The sequence below is a fragment of the Uloborus diversus genome, chromosome 5 (assembly GCF_026930045.1).
Source record: "Uloborus diversus isolate 005 chromosome 5, Udiv.v.3.1, whole genome shotgun sequence".
Taxonomy (NCBI): domain Eukaryota; kingdom Metazoa; phylum Arthropoda; class Arachnida; order Araneae; family Uloboridae; genus Uloborus; species Uloborus diversus.
This window is the reverse complement of record NC_072735.1, coordinates 93412650-93430567: the sequence shown is the minus strand read 5'-3', so window position 1 is coordinate 93430567 and position 17918 is coordinate 93412650. Positions and strand designations below refer to the sequence as shown.

At 31.8% G+C, this 17918-nt stretch overlaps 1 protein-coding gene across 1 annotated transcript in view; it reads right to left on the bottom strand.

Moving 5' to 3' along the window:
- LOC129222027 (THO complex subunit 1-like) overlaps positions 1 to 17543 on the bottom strand; it is a 34542-nt gene extending 16999 nt beyond the window's left edge. The window contains exons 1-13 of the mRNA XM_054856443.1: positions 17330 to 17543; positions 12607 to 12686; positions 11061 to 11121; positions 10900 to 10966; positions 9595 to 9713; positions 9465 to 9513; positions 9202 to 9297; positions 8283 to 8418; positions 7990 to 8098; positions 5476 to 5610; positions 5276 to 5376; positions 4651 to 4717; positions 2264 to 2314 (exon numbers count right to left, since the gene is read on the bottom strand). Coding sequence (XP_054712418.1) covers positions 2264 to 2314; positions 4651 to 4717; positions 5276 to 5376; positions 5476 to 5610; positions 7990 to 8098; positions 8283 to 8418; positions 9202 to 9297; positions 9465 to 9513; positions 9595 to 9713; positions 10900 to 10966; positions 11061 to 11121; positions 12607 to 12686; positions 17330 to 17365 — 1107 coding nt within the window. The 5' untranslated portion in view covers positions 17366 to 17543. The remainder of the gene's footprint in view (positions 1 to 2263; positions 2315 to 4650; positions 4718 to 5275; positions 5377 to 5475; positions 5611 to 7989; positions 8099 to 8282; positions 8419 to 9201; positions 9298 to 9464; positions 9514 to 9594; positions 9714 to 10899; positions 10967 to 11060; positions 11122 to 12606; positions 12687 to 17329) is intronic.
- Positions 17544 to 17918: the final 375 nt, after the last annotated feature.

Here is a 17918-nt window from a genome sequence, read left to right as displayed (position 1 = left end):
TATAGTGAATGTTTGAAAAGTCTGAAAGTGGACTGAAGTGCTCAATTATATGCACAAACTGTGTTAGACATAGTTGCAACAATAACGATTTTGCTGAGGATCTAGATTCCAAAAAATATCTTGATAATGAAGACTTTTTGTTACAAGCTTAGGAGAAATCATTTGAAAGCAAAAAACAGTTCAACGTTATTTTTCTGGCCATTTAATAAAATGTGCACCATCAGAGGGGGTGGGGGGAAGGATAATATTTTAGTATATAATTTCGTTTTGGGACGTGAGCTACTGTTCTTATGGGGTAGACAATCCTGATCCTGATTTAATGCATTTTAGATTTGCATGAAATAATACTTCTACTTGAAATAAAAGGTGTGGGGGGGGGGGGGGGGGGGGGTTGAGGATTTAATTTGTTAGAGGGGTGTGGGTGTTGTAGCTTTGAGAGGAGGTGCACCATCGGTCTTGGAGGATGGACACACTTGATTTCTAGCAATTTTCTTAGCATAAAATAATGTTTCCATATGAAATGTAGGAGGGGGGTTCAGGGGTACTGCTTCGTTTAACGGGGATAGGGGGCTCTGTAGCATTGGTGGGTTATGTCATCCCTCTTAGGGGTCAAACACCTTTAATTTCATGCTTTTAAATTTAGTATAACATAATATTCTCACTTTAAATTTACTCTAAAAATTCTGGGAAAATACCCAAAACAGCAATTTTTAGATGCCCCCCCCCCCCATTCCGAAACCCGACGCACAATGGGGTGGGACTTTTTACCTATTCTTATTGGGAGGGTAATAAACAATTTGCACCAGGTTTAGCTTTTTTTTTTGGATGTTTGGGTCTGACCCCTATTTTTACTGTACCAGGGTTTCCGCTACGGTCGCATTTCTCGCAAAATGCGAAAATACTATTTAAACTGCGAAAGTGGAACAAAGCATTTTCGCTTTTTTGCTCCAATATAACAAGAAAAAGAAGGGGGAAAAAAGTGTACAATCAGAGAGAGGAAGCCATATTGAACTTAATCGTATTTATAAATCATATCTAACATGCATACACTGTTATTAAGTTGAACAATATTTCGTCTTAATGGGCATTTTATCCCCCCAATAAATACATTGTTGATGGTTTTCAGAAAAAAAAAAGTTTGCTCTCTCAATATCAAGAACAATTTTGAATTTTTCATTTCAAATTTTTAAAAGATATCACATAATGTGCATTTATTTCTTCAAAGATGTCAAGCCTGAATTTTAGCATTTTGCTAATGACTTTCCCCCCAATTTTAGTTTTTTTCTAAAGGATTTTTAAACTTGACTTAAACGCTGTACTGTACTATATGCCATTGTCCCTCTGCTGATGTAGAAATCAGGGTTCGGAATTAGGACACAATTTTGACAAAATGTTAGGACATTTTTAAGACAATAAATATCAAATATCAACAAAAATAAAACCACTATTTTGAAAACCCACATGCTTTGTTTCTGTCAATGTTGCTATAGACTGCATCACCTCATCTTCCGGGGGGGGGGGGGGGAGATAGGTTAAAAAATATTATTAATGAAAAAGTTGGAAGTTTACATGCATATTGCAAAATGGATACTGTGATATTATGTATGATCAGTGAATACATATAAAGTGAAAAACAAAATCTTTTGTTCAATCAAGGGCATTTGCTCAAAACACTATTTGGAGCAGGGGGGTGGGGCACAACAGATGCATTTCTTAATTTTATAACCATCTGTTCAAATATATATATTCAAAATTTTTTTATTATACCTGCTTGTTTTACCTATTTGTTTTATTTTGATTTTTTTTAAAGATTTATGTTTATAAATTATTAAAATAATGTATCTAAGTTCCATTAAAACAGGAAAGTGGGCTAGTCTAAGCAAGCAACTGTCCAATTTTAAGTCAATTTTGAGTCCTGAACATATACAAACATTTGAAGGGAAAGAACAGCAGCTAGAGTTCAAAGCAAGTGGTTGGTATTCTTAATTTTTAGGCTCAAAAATTCATATTTCATAAAGCATGACTTTTTCATGCTTTATGAAATGAATATCTCATGAAAGCATTCTCATGTGATATACGTCTTTAATTTTATGAAAAGGGGAAAATATAGGAAACTATTTGCAAAATACAAATTATTGATTGTGAAACAAGCTTATTTTTTTATGATACAAATTAAAATTTTTTTTTACAAGAGTTGATAGTTGCAATAATATTAATTTTTAAGTAAGGAAGAAAGAAGTTTAGGAGTAATGTAAAGACTAACCTCAACATCTTGAGCAAAATCTGTACCATTTGGAGGTGTTTCTTCCAAAAGCTATGAAAAGATAAATTTATACTTATTTCAATGCATTCAAAAAATAAATAAAAAAGAATTTCATCATTCATCAAAGAAATCATGTACAAATTTTCATTATGATGCACATTTGAACTTGAAGCTATAAAGATTTAAAATTGTCTGGTTCATTTGCAGGATCTATAGATTAGCAACATAAATAAAAAATGTTTTAAGGACAAAGTGTACAGTAGAGAACCAATTATCCGGGAAGTTGGAGACCATCGATATCTCTGTTATCTGAATTTCCCAGTTTTCTGGATCGCTAAAAGCGCTATTGGCCTATTGTTTATAAAGTCGAAATTACTATAATAAATAGTAATACATATTAAAATAAGAAGAAATCGGTTCAGAAATGCTTATCAATATCGAAAAACTTAAAACTACTAGTGAGAGAATAATTTAAACACCAAAAAAGTTAAGTTATTCATAAGACCTGAGACCTTCACATTCATTATGAAAAGGGAGGGAAACCCACCACTTTTCAATGTTTTAAAATGAAAGAAAATGAAGGGAAGGGCAAGATACAAGTTTTGAACATAAATGTGCAATTTTTCTACTATAGTGTATGAAAGAATGTTTTTAGGAACACATTTTTTTTAAAAATTTTTTTATAAAGGTTTGGTGTTTGCGATTACGCTAGTTATAGCAAACTACTGCTTTTGCATTAAGTTCATGCCAGTAGAAATTTGATTTATGAGTTCTAGTAGCCTTATTACAGTCTTGTGTTTACCAAATTCTAGATTCCACTATCAACTATACGGAAAATTCGCGAATCTGGTTTTCGGCATTTCCCGCGCTTTTGTGACGTCACTTACGTTCTAAACGGTTTTAATTAAAGGCGATTCAATAAAATATTACATTAGAATGTGACAATATTTATTTCTTTAGTTTTCAGTTGGAATAAAACACGAAAATTTCAGACCTATGAGTGTACAAGAAGTTCAAGAAAATATTTCGGAAATTTTGCCCCGCGTTAAGGATAACACTTTGAAGTTCTTTTTTGAAAACATTTTCTCGAGTTATAGACGGGTAACATGGTATTTTTTATGAAACCGCTTATATTCTTTTAGGTATTTCAAAAGAATGCTTAGTTTTTCAAAAATTGTCGAAAATGCGTATTTTTTAAAAAATGGCGGGAAAATCGGCAAAATGTTGCTGGTTTCCTGGTTCCCGGATAAAAGGTTCTGCACTGTAATACTTCTAAGCAACCAAAGGCTAATTTGTTTAGCAGTATTTTAACTAAGGGTGCGTTTGCTGACCTCGACTAGTCGACCGGTGACTAACCGCAGCGTTTTATGATCTACCGATCAACAACAATTTAAGCTGGTTGATTGTTTGATTGAAGCATGTGACTTTTTTGACCAATAATAAGCATTTTTTCATCTGCACGTTATTGGTCTGACGTCATTAGCTGGCATATGATCAACCGACCGGTAGCTACCGGTTGAGGTCGGCCTAGTAGTTTGCTCAATAAGGGTTAAAGCTTCCAATGAATTTGCTGTCATTTGAGTGCTGGTTCTCAATTATTGTTCATGAGGGAACAAAAAAAAAAATCTTGTATAAAATAGGCACTTGTAACATTAAAATAATGATGCATGTCTTTTCTAATTATGTATGAATTAAGCCTGTACCATATACAGTAGAGCATGACACACAGGTTCAAATTTGGCCAGAGCATGAATATTCATGATTGCTATATTCGAGTCTGTTTAATCGAATCAGAGTTACCAGTATCCCAGCAGATTAAAAAAAAGTTCCTTTATATGACCTTTTGCAGGCACATTTTTAACTTTGTAAAAACAATTCATACATCAAAATGCAGCAATGTATTTCAAAAAATAAAGGTTAGGTGTAAACAGTTAGAAAAAGTTACATAATACATACTCTCATGCATATACAAATATAATACAGTGGAGCTCCAAATTCCTTAACTAGTGAAAATGAATGTCAAGTATTCAAACTGGTGCCATTTATTGGTTTTTGTTTCCCTATTGTAGTTGTTACTCTTAGAGCAGTTGTTCTTTTTGGATTTAAAAGTTTTTTAAGTAACAGCCAAAAGATTTTTTACAATAAAAAAAACATATTTCTGAGGATGGCCTCTCCTTGCATTCCTCTTCAACTACACACTGTATACACTCCCACATGTGTGTGTGTATGTATGTATATAATGGCATAAGGAAGAGAATGATGTAAGGTATCAGAATTATTAATACTTTTATCTTTAATTTTTGTTAGAAAAAAAGCAAGTAACTAACAAATGAAACACTTTTCTATAGCTTTAACATAGTTAAAATGAATCAATTTAATTTACTTACTTTATATACTTTCTTAGTTGTATCTTTTAGCCAGGATTGTTGATCATCAGTTAAGATATAAAATTCCCTTAAATAAATAATAAAGACTATTTAAAGCATAACATTCATCTGCAAAAGCTCTCTTCTTTTTAAAAATGATCCATTCCACACAATACAATAATTTTTTGATTTTTTTTAGAAAGAAAATATTTTACACTTCATATTTTAATAAAATAAACTTCAACATAAATTTAATAATGGTAGAGAATTGATAACTTCTCTAACAGAGGATGTCATATATGTAGAACAATATGTTTTATTCTGAAACTTCCATCCTAACCTTTGATTTATTTCATTCAACTAAAATTTTGAAATTAATGCATAAATGACACTTGGCTTTCTGTAACTTTTTTCTATCGTTATGTGCAAAACTTAAGCATGAAAAATGGAAAGGATTTTTTTTTTTTGTAGAGATTATAGTATCCAGTTTGATTCCAATTTAAAAACAAATATATGAAACAATTGTACAGAAATCACACATATTTTACACTATTGAATTCAATAAACTCCTAAAATATGTTTACAGAAAAGTTTCATTAGAACATTTAGGAGGAATAATGGCTTAAAATAATAAAATAAAACTTACAGTTTGAATTTAACAGGTGAAGTTAGATACTGAAAAAGAATTAAAAACTGGACCAGCACATATCGACGGAAGTGACTATCGCTTAGTTCAAGCTCTAAAAGCTGTAAGAGATTTTGGAATTAAATCATTGTTATGAAGTAATCTATGTTACTACAGAACAATCAAAATAACATTTTTAAATGTTCTAGTTAAAAAAATACCTTAGGGCTGGTGAGGTACTTAGCAAAATAAACACAAGCACCATTAGGAGAAGGCAACTTTGCTTGCTTCCATTTTGAAGAATTAGCATCATCTGATTTGAAGCTTCCAAAAACTGTGAGAATGTCAGCTGTACACTGAAAATTCAAAACATAGAGTAATCAAACCTATAGGAAAATAATAACTGAAGGGTAGGAAAATTATCACCAAAAACACTCTTTTGAAATAAAAAGAAAAAAAAAAGAGGAAAAAATATTTGGAATCTAGTTAGAAATTTAATATTTTAAATCATAATTATCTCATTTTTATTCTGTTAGCTTTTTCCCTCTAGAATTCCTAAACTTCAAGAAATAGTATGCTGTTGCCATTTTAAAGTAAGAATATTATTTTATTTCAAAATTACTTATTATGGCAACTCCCAATATTTGGCATCTTGGCATATACAATAAATTCCCTCTAATGCTAACACTAACGGGACAATTTTTTTTGTTCGCAATAGAGAGGTGTCCGCAGGACAGGGGCCTAATGTTATTTGCATTGGAACAGGGAATTAAAAATTGTCCGCATAAGATGGGTGTCCGCCTTTGAAGGGTGTCCGTTAGGAGGGGTTTTACTGTATTCGCCACAAAACATTTAAGTGCATGACCTTACAGGCAAGCAAACAGCTTTCTCACAAGTTTACAGCAACATTTAAAAAAGAATTTCCAGAAAAAGGGAAACAGCATACAGGAAACTAGCAGAGAGGATCTTTTGCGCTTGACATCCAGTGGTTTGCTTCCCTCTCAGCACATCACACTCAACATGCTACTTGTCATTGAACATTCTTGGATACAGCAAGAAATGGGACAAGATTATTCCATTGATGAGTAAAGATTCAACATAGAGTATGATCAGGTTCGGATTTAGACTTAAAAAGGCCCTAAGCTATCTCAGGCATGGGGCCCCCCTTTTATTGTTCAGGCAACTTTTATGTTGGAGGCAAAACAGATCAATTTTTAATTTTTACTTTAGGGTTTTTCATTGTGCTTGTTTTTTCCTCTGATACATAAATCCATGTTTCTTTTTTTTTTTTAATGTTACCCACTCCCTTGTTTTTTTAGTGACCTTATAGGGAATAGGGTATCAGGAGAGCAATTCCCTTTAATGCAGTATAAAATATCTTCAGTTTAATATAATCTGGGGGTTTTTCTGCCGGGAAATTTTTTAGAAAATAGATATAAAATTCTGTATTTTGAGGCAAATTGGAACAAGAAAAATATCAAGAAAAAAACGCATACAAAAACTCTTATAAAGTTAAACTCTTTTGCAAATTAAGATAATATTCACTAAAAATTGTTTACGGCTCGACAAACCGTTGACAGAGAGAGGAGAACAGATACACATCATAAATTGCTCACATCGGCTTGTGGTATGTTTGATTTTTGATCATTGAATGTAAATATATCAATAGTAAAAAATGCATGAAATTCTTCAATAGAAAATGAGATTTAGAAAATAGTTACCGAGAGAGTAACAGTTGACAGTTTATACACATGGTAAGAAACAAAATTGAAGCACTTTTCAACAAGTTTTAAAGACTTATTTAATTATTTTCAAGAATTCCTTAACAATTGAAATAATTTAAAGCACTTTATTTGCACTTTCCAGGGTTTAACATTTTAATATTTGATTGTATTGGTTTACAGAGAAAAAAAAATTGTTCTAACTTTGTAAGAAATCTTGTTTTAAGTTTAAAAAAAAAAAAAAGAATACTAGAGATTTTTTATTACAATAATTTTCAACAAGTTGTGCAGAAAACAAAAAAGAATGAAGAGAGGTAGTGTACTATTTTTTTTCTTATGCTAAACAAAGTAATTGAATGCAGTAGAAGTAAGATAAAAGTAAGCAACAAGAATTCCCAATGCATTTAATTTAGGATTGAATAATTAGCAAGACATGAAACATGTGAGTCACAAAAAGGGGTTCCTTGAAACTTCGAAACATATTTAGAGAAGGTAAATAACGGAAATATGAAGAGAACACTAAGCAAATGTTTTCTTTTTTTTCTTTAAATTTCTTCTTCAAATGAGGCAATTTATTAGCTGAAAACTATACTGCCGTGCTAAGCGCAAAAGTGGTATCTGCAGCTGAGTTCAAAATTAGAAATTCCCATTTAAAGTTGTGCGTCTCCATGTATTTGATTCAGATGAAACTTTTTCAGAATTTTTTTTAAAATGTTTCCCGTCTACAAATGACTATGAAACATTGTATTAGGGTAAAATATGTGACAAAGAACCACCTGGTGACAATAACTCAATTTCGACAAAAAGTGCAGATAGGACATTTGTGCTTAGCACGGCAGTATAGCTCTTCTACAGAAGCGTTTTGCTGCATATTAGAGGCTTAGGAAAATACTACTCATAAAGTAATCAGATAGTATCAAGGAAAAATGATCATTGTTTAGAGTTTGTTATCGTTCAAAAATAGTTGATAGAAATTTAATATTATATATAAGAAACATGAAAAAAAATACTTACACTTGCAAATTTTTTCCATTGTATTTTATTATAACATGTAGTTGGACTACGGAAGAAATCTTGTAAAGACCAAAATTTCTGATATAAATTTTTGTCAGCAACTATAGGGCTAAAAAAATAAAAATAAATTAGCTTCTGGTGCAGTTCAAATCAATTTTTAAATTTATTCTATTTTTACGTGGCACATTTTTTAATTGAAGCACATAAAAATACATCATTTAATAAATCTTTTTTACTTTAAACTACTGACTATCCATTGCATCACTAGTACATATAATATAACGAAAAGGTACCTTTGATTGCGAGAAGTAATTTCTCCTTCTTCTTCAGTGCTGTCTCCTTTATCGGGAACCATATCACTAAAAATGTCATCATTTGTGCTATAAACAGTAGTATTCTCATAATTAAACTCACTTATGATGTTTAAGCCTAGAAAAGAAAATCATACCTGAGCAATTAAGTTTATAAATAATATTTTTTAAAAAATAGGGGGGGGGGGGAGGTTCAGGGATAGTACACCGCTACCTAGTTGTTTGGAGAAAATAATCAAATCATGGATTAGATCGAAAAGTATGGAAATTCTCGATTAAGTAGCTACTTGAACTATCACAATTTTTAGCATAAGAAATTTTTCTAACAGACAAATTTGATACTTTACATGTAATGGTAATTAATGAGTTCTCTCATTATAAATTTCTCTCTCAAACCTATTCTATTTAAAATTCATGATGCTTGAGATCATTTGAAACATATTCAGGTTTAAGCCATTTTTATCACATCTTTCCTTGAACTAAAGTTTTTTTGCACTTTTCACGATTTATTAAAAAATGCTCGTAAAACAAGTATTTTAACATATTTCTAAGCTGCAAAAATCAAACTTTTCTCATTTATAATAGAGGAACTATTTAAATGCACTACAAATCAATATTAAGTAAGAAACTGTTGAAAAAAGCATGTTTTGAAATAATTTTTTTTTTCAAATAAAAACAATTATTTCAACAAAATTTCAGACTTCAGAGACAGTATTTAAGCGTTTAATACATTTTTAGATGCATGATTTCTTCAAATAGGTACTGTGCTGTTGTTTTGTATTAATCAATGTTTCAAAAAAGTTTACCAGCAAAATTTGTTTTGTTTAAAATTATTGAAATTGAAGCAGACCTTAAAAAAATTTAATTAATACTACTATTTAACAGCAAAGCATTGTAATACCTGAGCGTTCAGACAAAGGAAAAATCCGTGCAAGAAATAATAAAATCCGTCCACAGAACACAGTATTTTGGGATCTTGAGAGACGCCGTAACAGATCTAAAAACAAACAAAAAAAAAAAAAAAAAAAATGTTCCAAAAAAAAAAAAAAAAAATACATAAATAGTTGTTGTAAAAATGAAATGATGAAAAATGTTCCTCACATGAACAAAACAAATTAGGTTTAACTGGAAAAAAAAAGGGGCAAAGAAAATTTTTAAGCTCACCATTGCAAGATCTCAAAAGATGATTTTTGCAACTTTTGAAAAATAAGTCCTAGGGGGAAAAAATATGCATGAATCCAGTGAAAAATTAAACTTCAAATTACAGGAATTTGATGAAAAAAAAGTATCATACCTTTTTGAAAGTTTCCACTCTACTTTCAACAAAAGCAAATATTTTTTCACATTGAACTATTGTGGATGATTCAAACATGTCTCCCAAAACAAGAACAGGCACATTTCCAGGAGCTAGATCTTTTAATACAAAAATTGAACAGCACATTTTTAAAAGTGATACGAGTTTAATATAACAATTTTATTTCAAGGATTTTTTCAATTATGGTGTGCACATAAAATTGCAATTTCTTTTAAAGGCGCATTCAACGACTTTTGAAAAATAAAATGAGTATTTTCAAGATTAGGACTATTTATACTAGAGATTTGCAATTTATATTTGTCTTTTAACTTAAACTATTGTTGCACCAGAAAAATAAAAAATAAGTTTTTTCTGAAAACTGGATAAAAGTGAAGTTTATGTAAAACAATAAAAGTCACCTTTTGGGGAGGAGGGCTGAAATATCCTCTTTGGATGCCGGCAGTGCTACTAATGCCACTGCTTGTAACATCAAAAGATCTGCTTGAAGTTTTTTGTTGTTATTTTGCACTTTAAACTTAGCTTTTTTTTTGTAATTTGATATGATAAATTTTGTTCATCAATACAGTATTTTTTGTCAAGTGCTTTAAATAAATTGCATTTCTTGCACGTTTTGGGAGAAGTGAAGGTCTTTGTTTACTTATGATATTTCCAACAGTGTTTGTTTGTAAAGTTTAACATAACAAACTCGTCATACCTTCGTTGTTGAGTCAGATTGATTTGACACACTCCTAGTTAACATTGGTGTAAAAAATCTTTACTAATAATAAAGCTGAAAGTCTGTCTGGATCTCTCTCTGTCAGGATCTCTGTGACGCGCATACCGCCTAGACCGTTTGGTTGATTTTCATGAAATTTGGTACAAAATTAATTTGTAGCATGGGGGTGTGCACCTCAAAGCAATTTTTTGAAAATTCGATTTTTGTCTTTTTCTATTCTAATGTTAAGAAAATTTTACCGAGTAAATTATTACAACTCACTCATTCCGATTACAACTCATATGTCAGTGTTCTGACCGATGTATTTCTTGTACTGGTGTCAAGAATTACTACAATTTGTTGAAATTTATCAATCTGTATACAAATAGAAACACATAAAAGGAAATACAGTAAAACCCCTCTTATGCGAACAATTTTTAATTCCCCAGTTCCTATGCAAATAACATTGTTAAACCCATCCTGCGGACACCTCTCTATTACGGACAAAAATATTTGTCCCGTTAGTGTCCGCATTAGAAGGTTTTTACTGTTCATGCCTCGTAAACATTTTTCTTAAAAACAATCCTTACCATGCACAGCAGCTTCAATAGAAAACTGGAACACTAATTCCAAATATGATATGTCTGTATCTAAGCTCTGAAAAAGAGAAATAAGATAATGACACATTTACCATTATGTGGATATATATTTCATAAACACATAATGAAAAAAACTAGTAACATATTCTTACAATTAATTCCACAAGGACTTCTCTAATAGTCAACTCAACAATGGATTTCAAATCAGTATCACTATAAGAAAACAAAACATGCACTATTAAAGAATCAGTCAATAAACTTCAGCAAAGTTAAAAAATTCTTTCTATTTAGAAAGCCATTTCTTCCAGATTTTCCGACTTTATTTTTTGGACTTAGTGTTAATGAATCAAATTGACAACATATATATCATGCAGGTCTGCTAACCAGTGATGAAAAAATTGGTTATGGAAGATAGACAAGAATTTAAATAAATAAAAATAAATAAATTAGTGGTTAATTTATTCAAGATTAAGAATAAAAAAGATATCACAAAACTGAAAAATATCATTTGGTGCAAATCATAACAAAACCTTTTTTATAATTTTTCACCCCAAGAAAGGGAAGGAAAGATTGCAATTAAAAAAAAAATTGATAAAAACTAAGAAAAAAAAGTCTTCTGAAAATTGCACAGAATTAAGACATTTAAATTTAAGTTTTACAAGAGAAAATGAGAGATCAATATAAAGTAAAATATACACTTGCCTTCAGCTCGGTTATTCACTATTTCCAGACTGAAGAGTTCTAATAAGAATGAAACTGCAGTCTTTGAAAGTGATAATCAGGCTGTCTGGTACATTGTATACACAAAAGAGGTAGTTTAATTTATTTGGATAATAGATAGGAAACGTAGTTACCTCAAAAACCCAAAAAGTAACCATAGTAAAAATTTAACATTATTATATACATTTTTAGCTAATTAATGCCCTAATAAAAAGAAATCATAGAGATTTTAATTCAGAAAAATAGTTGTTATTAATAATGCAAGAGAATTGGAGCATAAGGTGTGAATGTGAATCACAAATCATTATTTTTTTATATATATGAATTTCATTGCTCTTTTTTCATTTCAATTGAAAGCAAATTTTATCAATAAACTCAATAACATGAAAATGAAGAATTTACTCATATTTTGAACGTTTATGTTACTTTTAAGCTTGGAGTGATCTACATAAAGGCAATTCTGTTTCAATAGATTTCTCATTTGTAGCACAAAACAAGGCTCCAAACATGCTTGCTCATTGAATTGCCCACAAGATTAGCCCCTCCCCCCCTTTCTCCAAGAAAATTCTGGTTACAGCACAGGCACTAGTCATATGTTAATGCTTGTAACGTATTTTTGTGGATTTTAGTATTTAAAAACCAATGTTTCATCTACATACAACCACATAATATTTTAAAGATAAGATGAAAATGAACATAACATACAAAACTGATTCAATAGAAAAAAGTTACACATAATTTCAATAGCTGTAACTGCAAAACTTTGAGAAACTAATAAATGTTCAATTAAATTGCAATAGATTGGTTAATCACTCATTAATATCATTCGGTGAGCCATAGAAAAAGCTAGAAAATTATTAGTTATGTCTAGGATTAAATTTATACTCTACAAAGATGTTTTCTTCTGAGTACCCTCACTAATTGCTCAGCCAATAACTACTCAAAAAGCAGAACCTATATAAATTAGTTTCAACTTACTTAAATGATGACAGTAATGGACGAGCTTTTTCCATGAAATCATCAAAATCATTCAACTTCACTGCTTTCTTGAAGAAAGTCTAAAATACAGGAATGCAATCAATGAAAAAAAAAAAAAACAATTAAATCTCTCAAATTTTAACATATAATGGTTTTTAACACAGCAAAAAAAAAAAAGATATCCAACCTACTGCTATTCAAGTTGATATTTGAAAATTATGATGAAACTATGGCTCCTATTACGAGAAATAACTGGAAAGAAAATCTAAACTTCTCTTAATTAGAATGAGATTCTAAAATGCTGAATGGGGGGGAAGGGGCAAAAACCTAAATAATGTATAATGTTTAAAACTTAACTCCCACTGCTTATTTTTGAGCATTTGAGCTTGTACAAGATTTCGTTCCAAGATTCTCAAGGTCTCATACAGAGGAAAATTGTTTTTTTAAACAATGAAAAACAGTTGGAATAACAACACCATTTGGTCAAAATCTGTTGATTTTGAAATTGTTTCAATAGGTTATACAGTTTGCTTATTACTGGGACTCTTTTTGTAAAGCAATTGATGTATAAAGCCATTTGTTATTCTGTAGAAGATATTGAGATTCAGGGGTGCAAGTGGACTCAAGTAAAATTCTCTCAAGCTCAACCTCCCCCCCCCCCCCTCTCCTGTAAAAACTAATATAAATGCCAAAATCATTGGGGGTAAAAAATTAAGTTTTTTAATACAATATTTCATTTTTAGAACGTTGCCAGACCCAAATTTTCGGAAACAGAAATTCAAAATTTTCGGAAATGTCGTAAAACAAACACCCCTGTTGAGATTTCAACACCCATTAGAACAGGGCTCTCCAACCTACGGCCCGTGAACAGATTTTGTCAGGCCCACGGAAAATTTACAAAGTTTTTCTTCCCGGAGACGGTCTTGTTGAAAATATAATTGAGATATTATTTTTAATTACAAATAATTACTTAAAATCTTTTTACCATTAATTTAAATCACTTTTTAATCATGTTTTACCATTAACTAGTTAACTAGGTTTGTAGCACCCATCTTTCTTTTTGCTCTTTCAGAGAACAAAGCTCTTTTCTCTGTGCCGCATTCTCCCGTTTATCCTGTGACATTGGGCTTTTCCTGGTCCCAGGAAAAATATGTGCTCCATTTTACAATTCTCTATTACAGAAAAAGACTTCCTTAAAAATTAATGCTAGAGCTATGTTTTCTCTTCTTCATCCACTTATAAGTATGTACAGATATTTTTAAAATTATGTTGAATCTAAGAATAGATTTTCTTTATCAGACGAACATTTAAAATCACTCTTAATGATCGTCCCTGATCAGACTGAAATTTTTAGCGGTAAACAAATGCAATCTTCTCATTAGTTTTTTAACTTTTTAAATTTTTTTAAACGCTTTACACGTGTTGTGTTCTTATATATTTCCACAAATTTTTAATCTTCATTAATTCAATAAAATAAATTTGTAATACATTAATTCAATAAAATAAATTTGTTGCAGCAATCATTTTGTCTTGCATTACTCACTCATTAGCCTTTTTTTTTTTTTTTTTTTTTTTTTTGTAAAAAAACTTCTCTTTATTTGGTGACAAAGAATACTTTTTATTTCAGTTTCCTGAATTATTCTACATTTTACAAGACTCCCTATCATTATATTATTAGAGATTTACGGGCATATAAAATGTAATTTAATTTAGCTAACAGCAAATAAGTATAAGGAAATATAGCAACTTAGAAACAAGCCCAGAAATTTTCAAAAGCCACCACTGAGCGCTTAATTAAAAAATAAAATAAAAATATTTGCAATGTATGAGTGGAGGGGAGGAGGCGGCTAGTGCTAAATAGACTATCAGAGCTAAAATATTTTGGACTGGCCCGCCTCACCTCCAAAAATTTACAATGTGGCCTGCGAGTGAAAAAGTTTGGAGACCCCTGCATTAGAACATCTGAACTGAACGGCTCATTCCAATATGTCAGAAATATTGGAATGAGCCGTTCAGTTGCGTCTTAATAAGTCAGGATTTAAAGTTCAGCCAACAGTGCAGCATAGCTAGTAACAAAGCCAATAAGATGTTTGGGCTTATCAATAGATCTATTTCAAACAAATTTAAAGTTCTTCTGTCTTTATATAGAAGTTTGGTAAGACCTCATTTGGAGTATGCTGTTCAGTTTTGGTCTCCTTATCTTAAGAAAGATATTAATGTATTGGAAAGGGTTCAAAGGCGGGCTACAAGGCTAATAAATGAACTTTCTCATTTAGACTATGATTCCAGACTTAGAAGGCTAAAAATGTAGTCTTGAGCAAAGAAGAGACCGAGGGGACATGATTCAGTTGTTTAAATTTATTAAAATGAAAGATGTTACAGGACTGAAGTTTAGCACTGAAAACAGGACAAGGGGTCATTGTTTTAAGCTATTTAAATCTCAGGCTAACATGGATATTTGGAAAAATTATTATTATAGCAGGGTAGTGGAACCTTGGAACAGATTACCGGAAGCGGTGGTAATGAGCAAGGGAGTAGATAGTTTTAAGAGGGCCATTGATCTTCACTGGGGATTGCAAATTGACTAGGACCAGTCTAGCTGGGCCCAGAGCCTGTTGCTGGTCGTCACATTTGTATTTCTAAATTAAACTATTTTCTAACTCTAAAGAAAAGTGATTTGTTAATATTTTTATAATTCCAAAAGAAAAAAAAATAATTTAAAAGCAGCTTACCAAAACTTTTGAAGGAATGATACAAAAAGAAAGAAAAAAAAACTTATTACACCAGAGATCTTTAAACCGGGGTACTGCAAGAATGGGGTCGTTTCCGCAATTTTAAAAGTATATTTTCTGAAAGAGCATGCTTAAAAACATAGGATCTGACTGTTTTTTAAATAATTTGACTAAGTTTAATGTTTTTAAAAAATCCCTTTTATCAGTGCGCTTTCATTTTTTACGCTTCTGCCAATGACATCACAAATGATGAAATGCAATTCACAGTGCACAATATTTAATTTGCTTCTTTACTCTCATGTGTTGGCAAGGATATGGTTGATAGCAAGCATAGAGTGCAATATTTAAATTGTTTCTTTATTATCATAACGTGGTAAACCACTAGACAAAGCAGCCCCGGCCCTGCTATAAATGTGTGGGCCATGCTTTGGGGTGTTGTTGGTGTTGATACATGAGCAGCGGCATGCATAAGGTTGTGGGGGGGGGGGGGAGAGAAGGAGCATCTGTTGGCCCGGTTCCGAGCCTGAAGGGGGCCCCAGATTTTTTAAAAGAGGAGTTAAATATACAGTAGGGATGTAGTGGTAAACAAAATAGAGGGGGCCTGTAAAAGACATTTGTGACGGGCCACAAAAATTTCTGTGCAAGTCCCTGGCCTGGTATTCACAGGTTACGGCAGATTCAACTAAATGCTGTCAGTTGGCAATTGTTGTTAATAGACGTACTAATATGAGATTTTGAAAGCTCGTTTTTTGTCCCGGGCCCCTTTTTAGGCCACGTCGGACCCAATTGCTCTGCCCCTCCCCCTGTTTCCTCAGTGTGGGAGCCATGGACCCAAGAGCTCTAAAACTAGAGAAAGTTGACAAAGAGAGGATAACATTCGCACCTGTGGACTTCGGCTATTTACTTTGGCCCCTACTAAGGATGGGAGAAAAATTAACTTGCTCCGAAACACTTTTTTCGCATAGAGTGAACAAATTTCATTTTTTCTTCCTTTATTACGCTTTAAAGAATGTTAGATGTGAATTAAATGTATTAAGTGCAATAAAAAATTGCTTAAAGTGGCCCACTAGGTGGTTGGCCCAGTCGGGGATCCCCGACTAGCCGACCTGACCAGTCCGCCCCTGGTTGCAGGGGGTTTTCTCCGCAAAACATACTCATGTACATTTGAATTGTTTCATTAGATCATTAATAGGTATTCTTGAAAGGAAAAACAACTTTTTAAAAATAATCTATATGTAAGAAAATATGCCGATAAAAAAGTAATCAAAAAATACTTTGTCGAGGTTCACATGTATATATACACCAAGAGATCATGTTTATGTTGGGATATTTCGATAATTGGGAATCTGGCGGGGTCGTCTTATTTTTGGCATAAATAATTTTATTTTATTTTGTAACCCTGCTGATTTACAGTTTCCTATGTGAATAGTTGTTTCCGATCTCTTTCTTCAGATTTTCAAAGAAAAATACCTCTCGCGCGGGTGCAGGAGCCAAAAATCGAGGTCAATGAAGATAGATCGGCAGATTCCCAATTATCGAAATATCCCCTTTTACGCAGCAGGGTAGTTGGCATTCTACATCCACTGTCGTCAAATTTTTGGCACCCAATGCCAGCAGGAGGAAGATCTTTCATCCTCTGCTTTTGTAAACAAAGAGCGGGGACCAATCTATTTGCATAGGATTACCAAAATAAAATTACTCACGCTAATACTTTGACAACAGCGTCAATACCCCAATCATCAAAATATCCCCAAACGGAAGTTTAACTAAAATTCATTTTTAATATAGATCTGTTTAAGAACTCGTCGCGAGTGAGCAGGTTACCTGCTCACTCACGAAATCTTTTCAGATGTTTAATAAAGCTTTCATAATACTAGGGACTTCATTATGTTCTCTTGTGAGTACTAGTAAAGGAGTTAAACATCAATGGAAGGAAAAAATATAATAAAATTCACGATGTATGAGTAAATTTTCTTTTATACAAAACTTACTGAAAGTTCATTTTTCAGGTACATAATATCAGTCATTGTCAACTTTTATGATTAATTATTAAACTTTCAAAACTGTTCTCAATTTTTCTTTTCTGTAACTCCCGTTGGAAAACTCAGCCTCCAGAAAAAATTACGTCTGCAGCATTTACATTAAATTTAATGAACACTTTTGGCCATTCTTCGTTTCGAAAAGAAAAATCCTCGTAGGCTACTGAAAAACACAAACAACACCAGCAAGAGGATTACCAACTTCAAATATAACAAAAAGTTTTAATTAGACAAGGCCTCCCTGATTTCTAATCCGCCTAAGCTCATTATTCAAAGAAATAACTGAAATAGTAAGATTTTATTCTGTGTTTTCATGAAAGTAGCAATAAATGTAACGTGAAATACAAGTTTTAGAATTTTTCTTTTTAAATTTTAATAATTTTTGGACATTTTTTAAAAAAAGGTTTTGGCAATGAGGTGACTCGTAGTGACTTGTGTTATCTTTACCGTCCGTTAAATACAGCGAAATCCAGCCGCCATATTTGAAAAAGGTTGCTAGATTCTTTTGTTTATCGCCCTATTTGGCGATAAGAAAAATGAA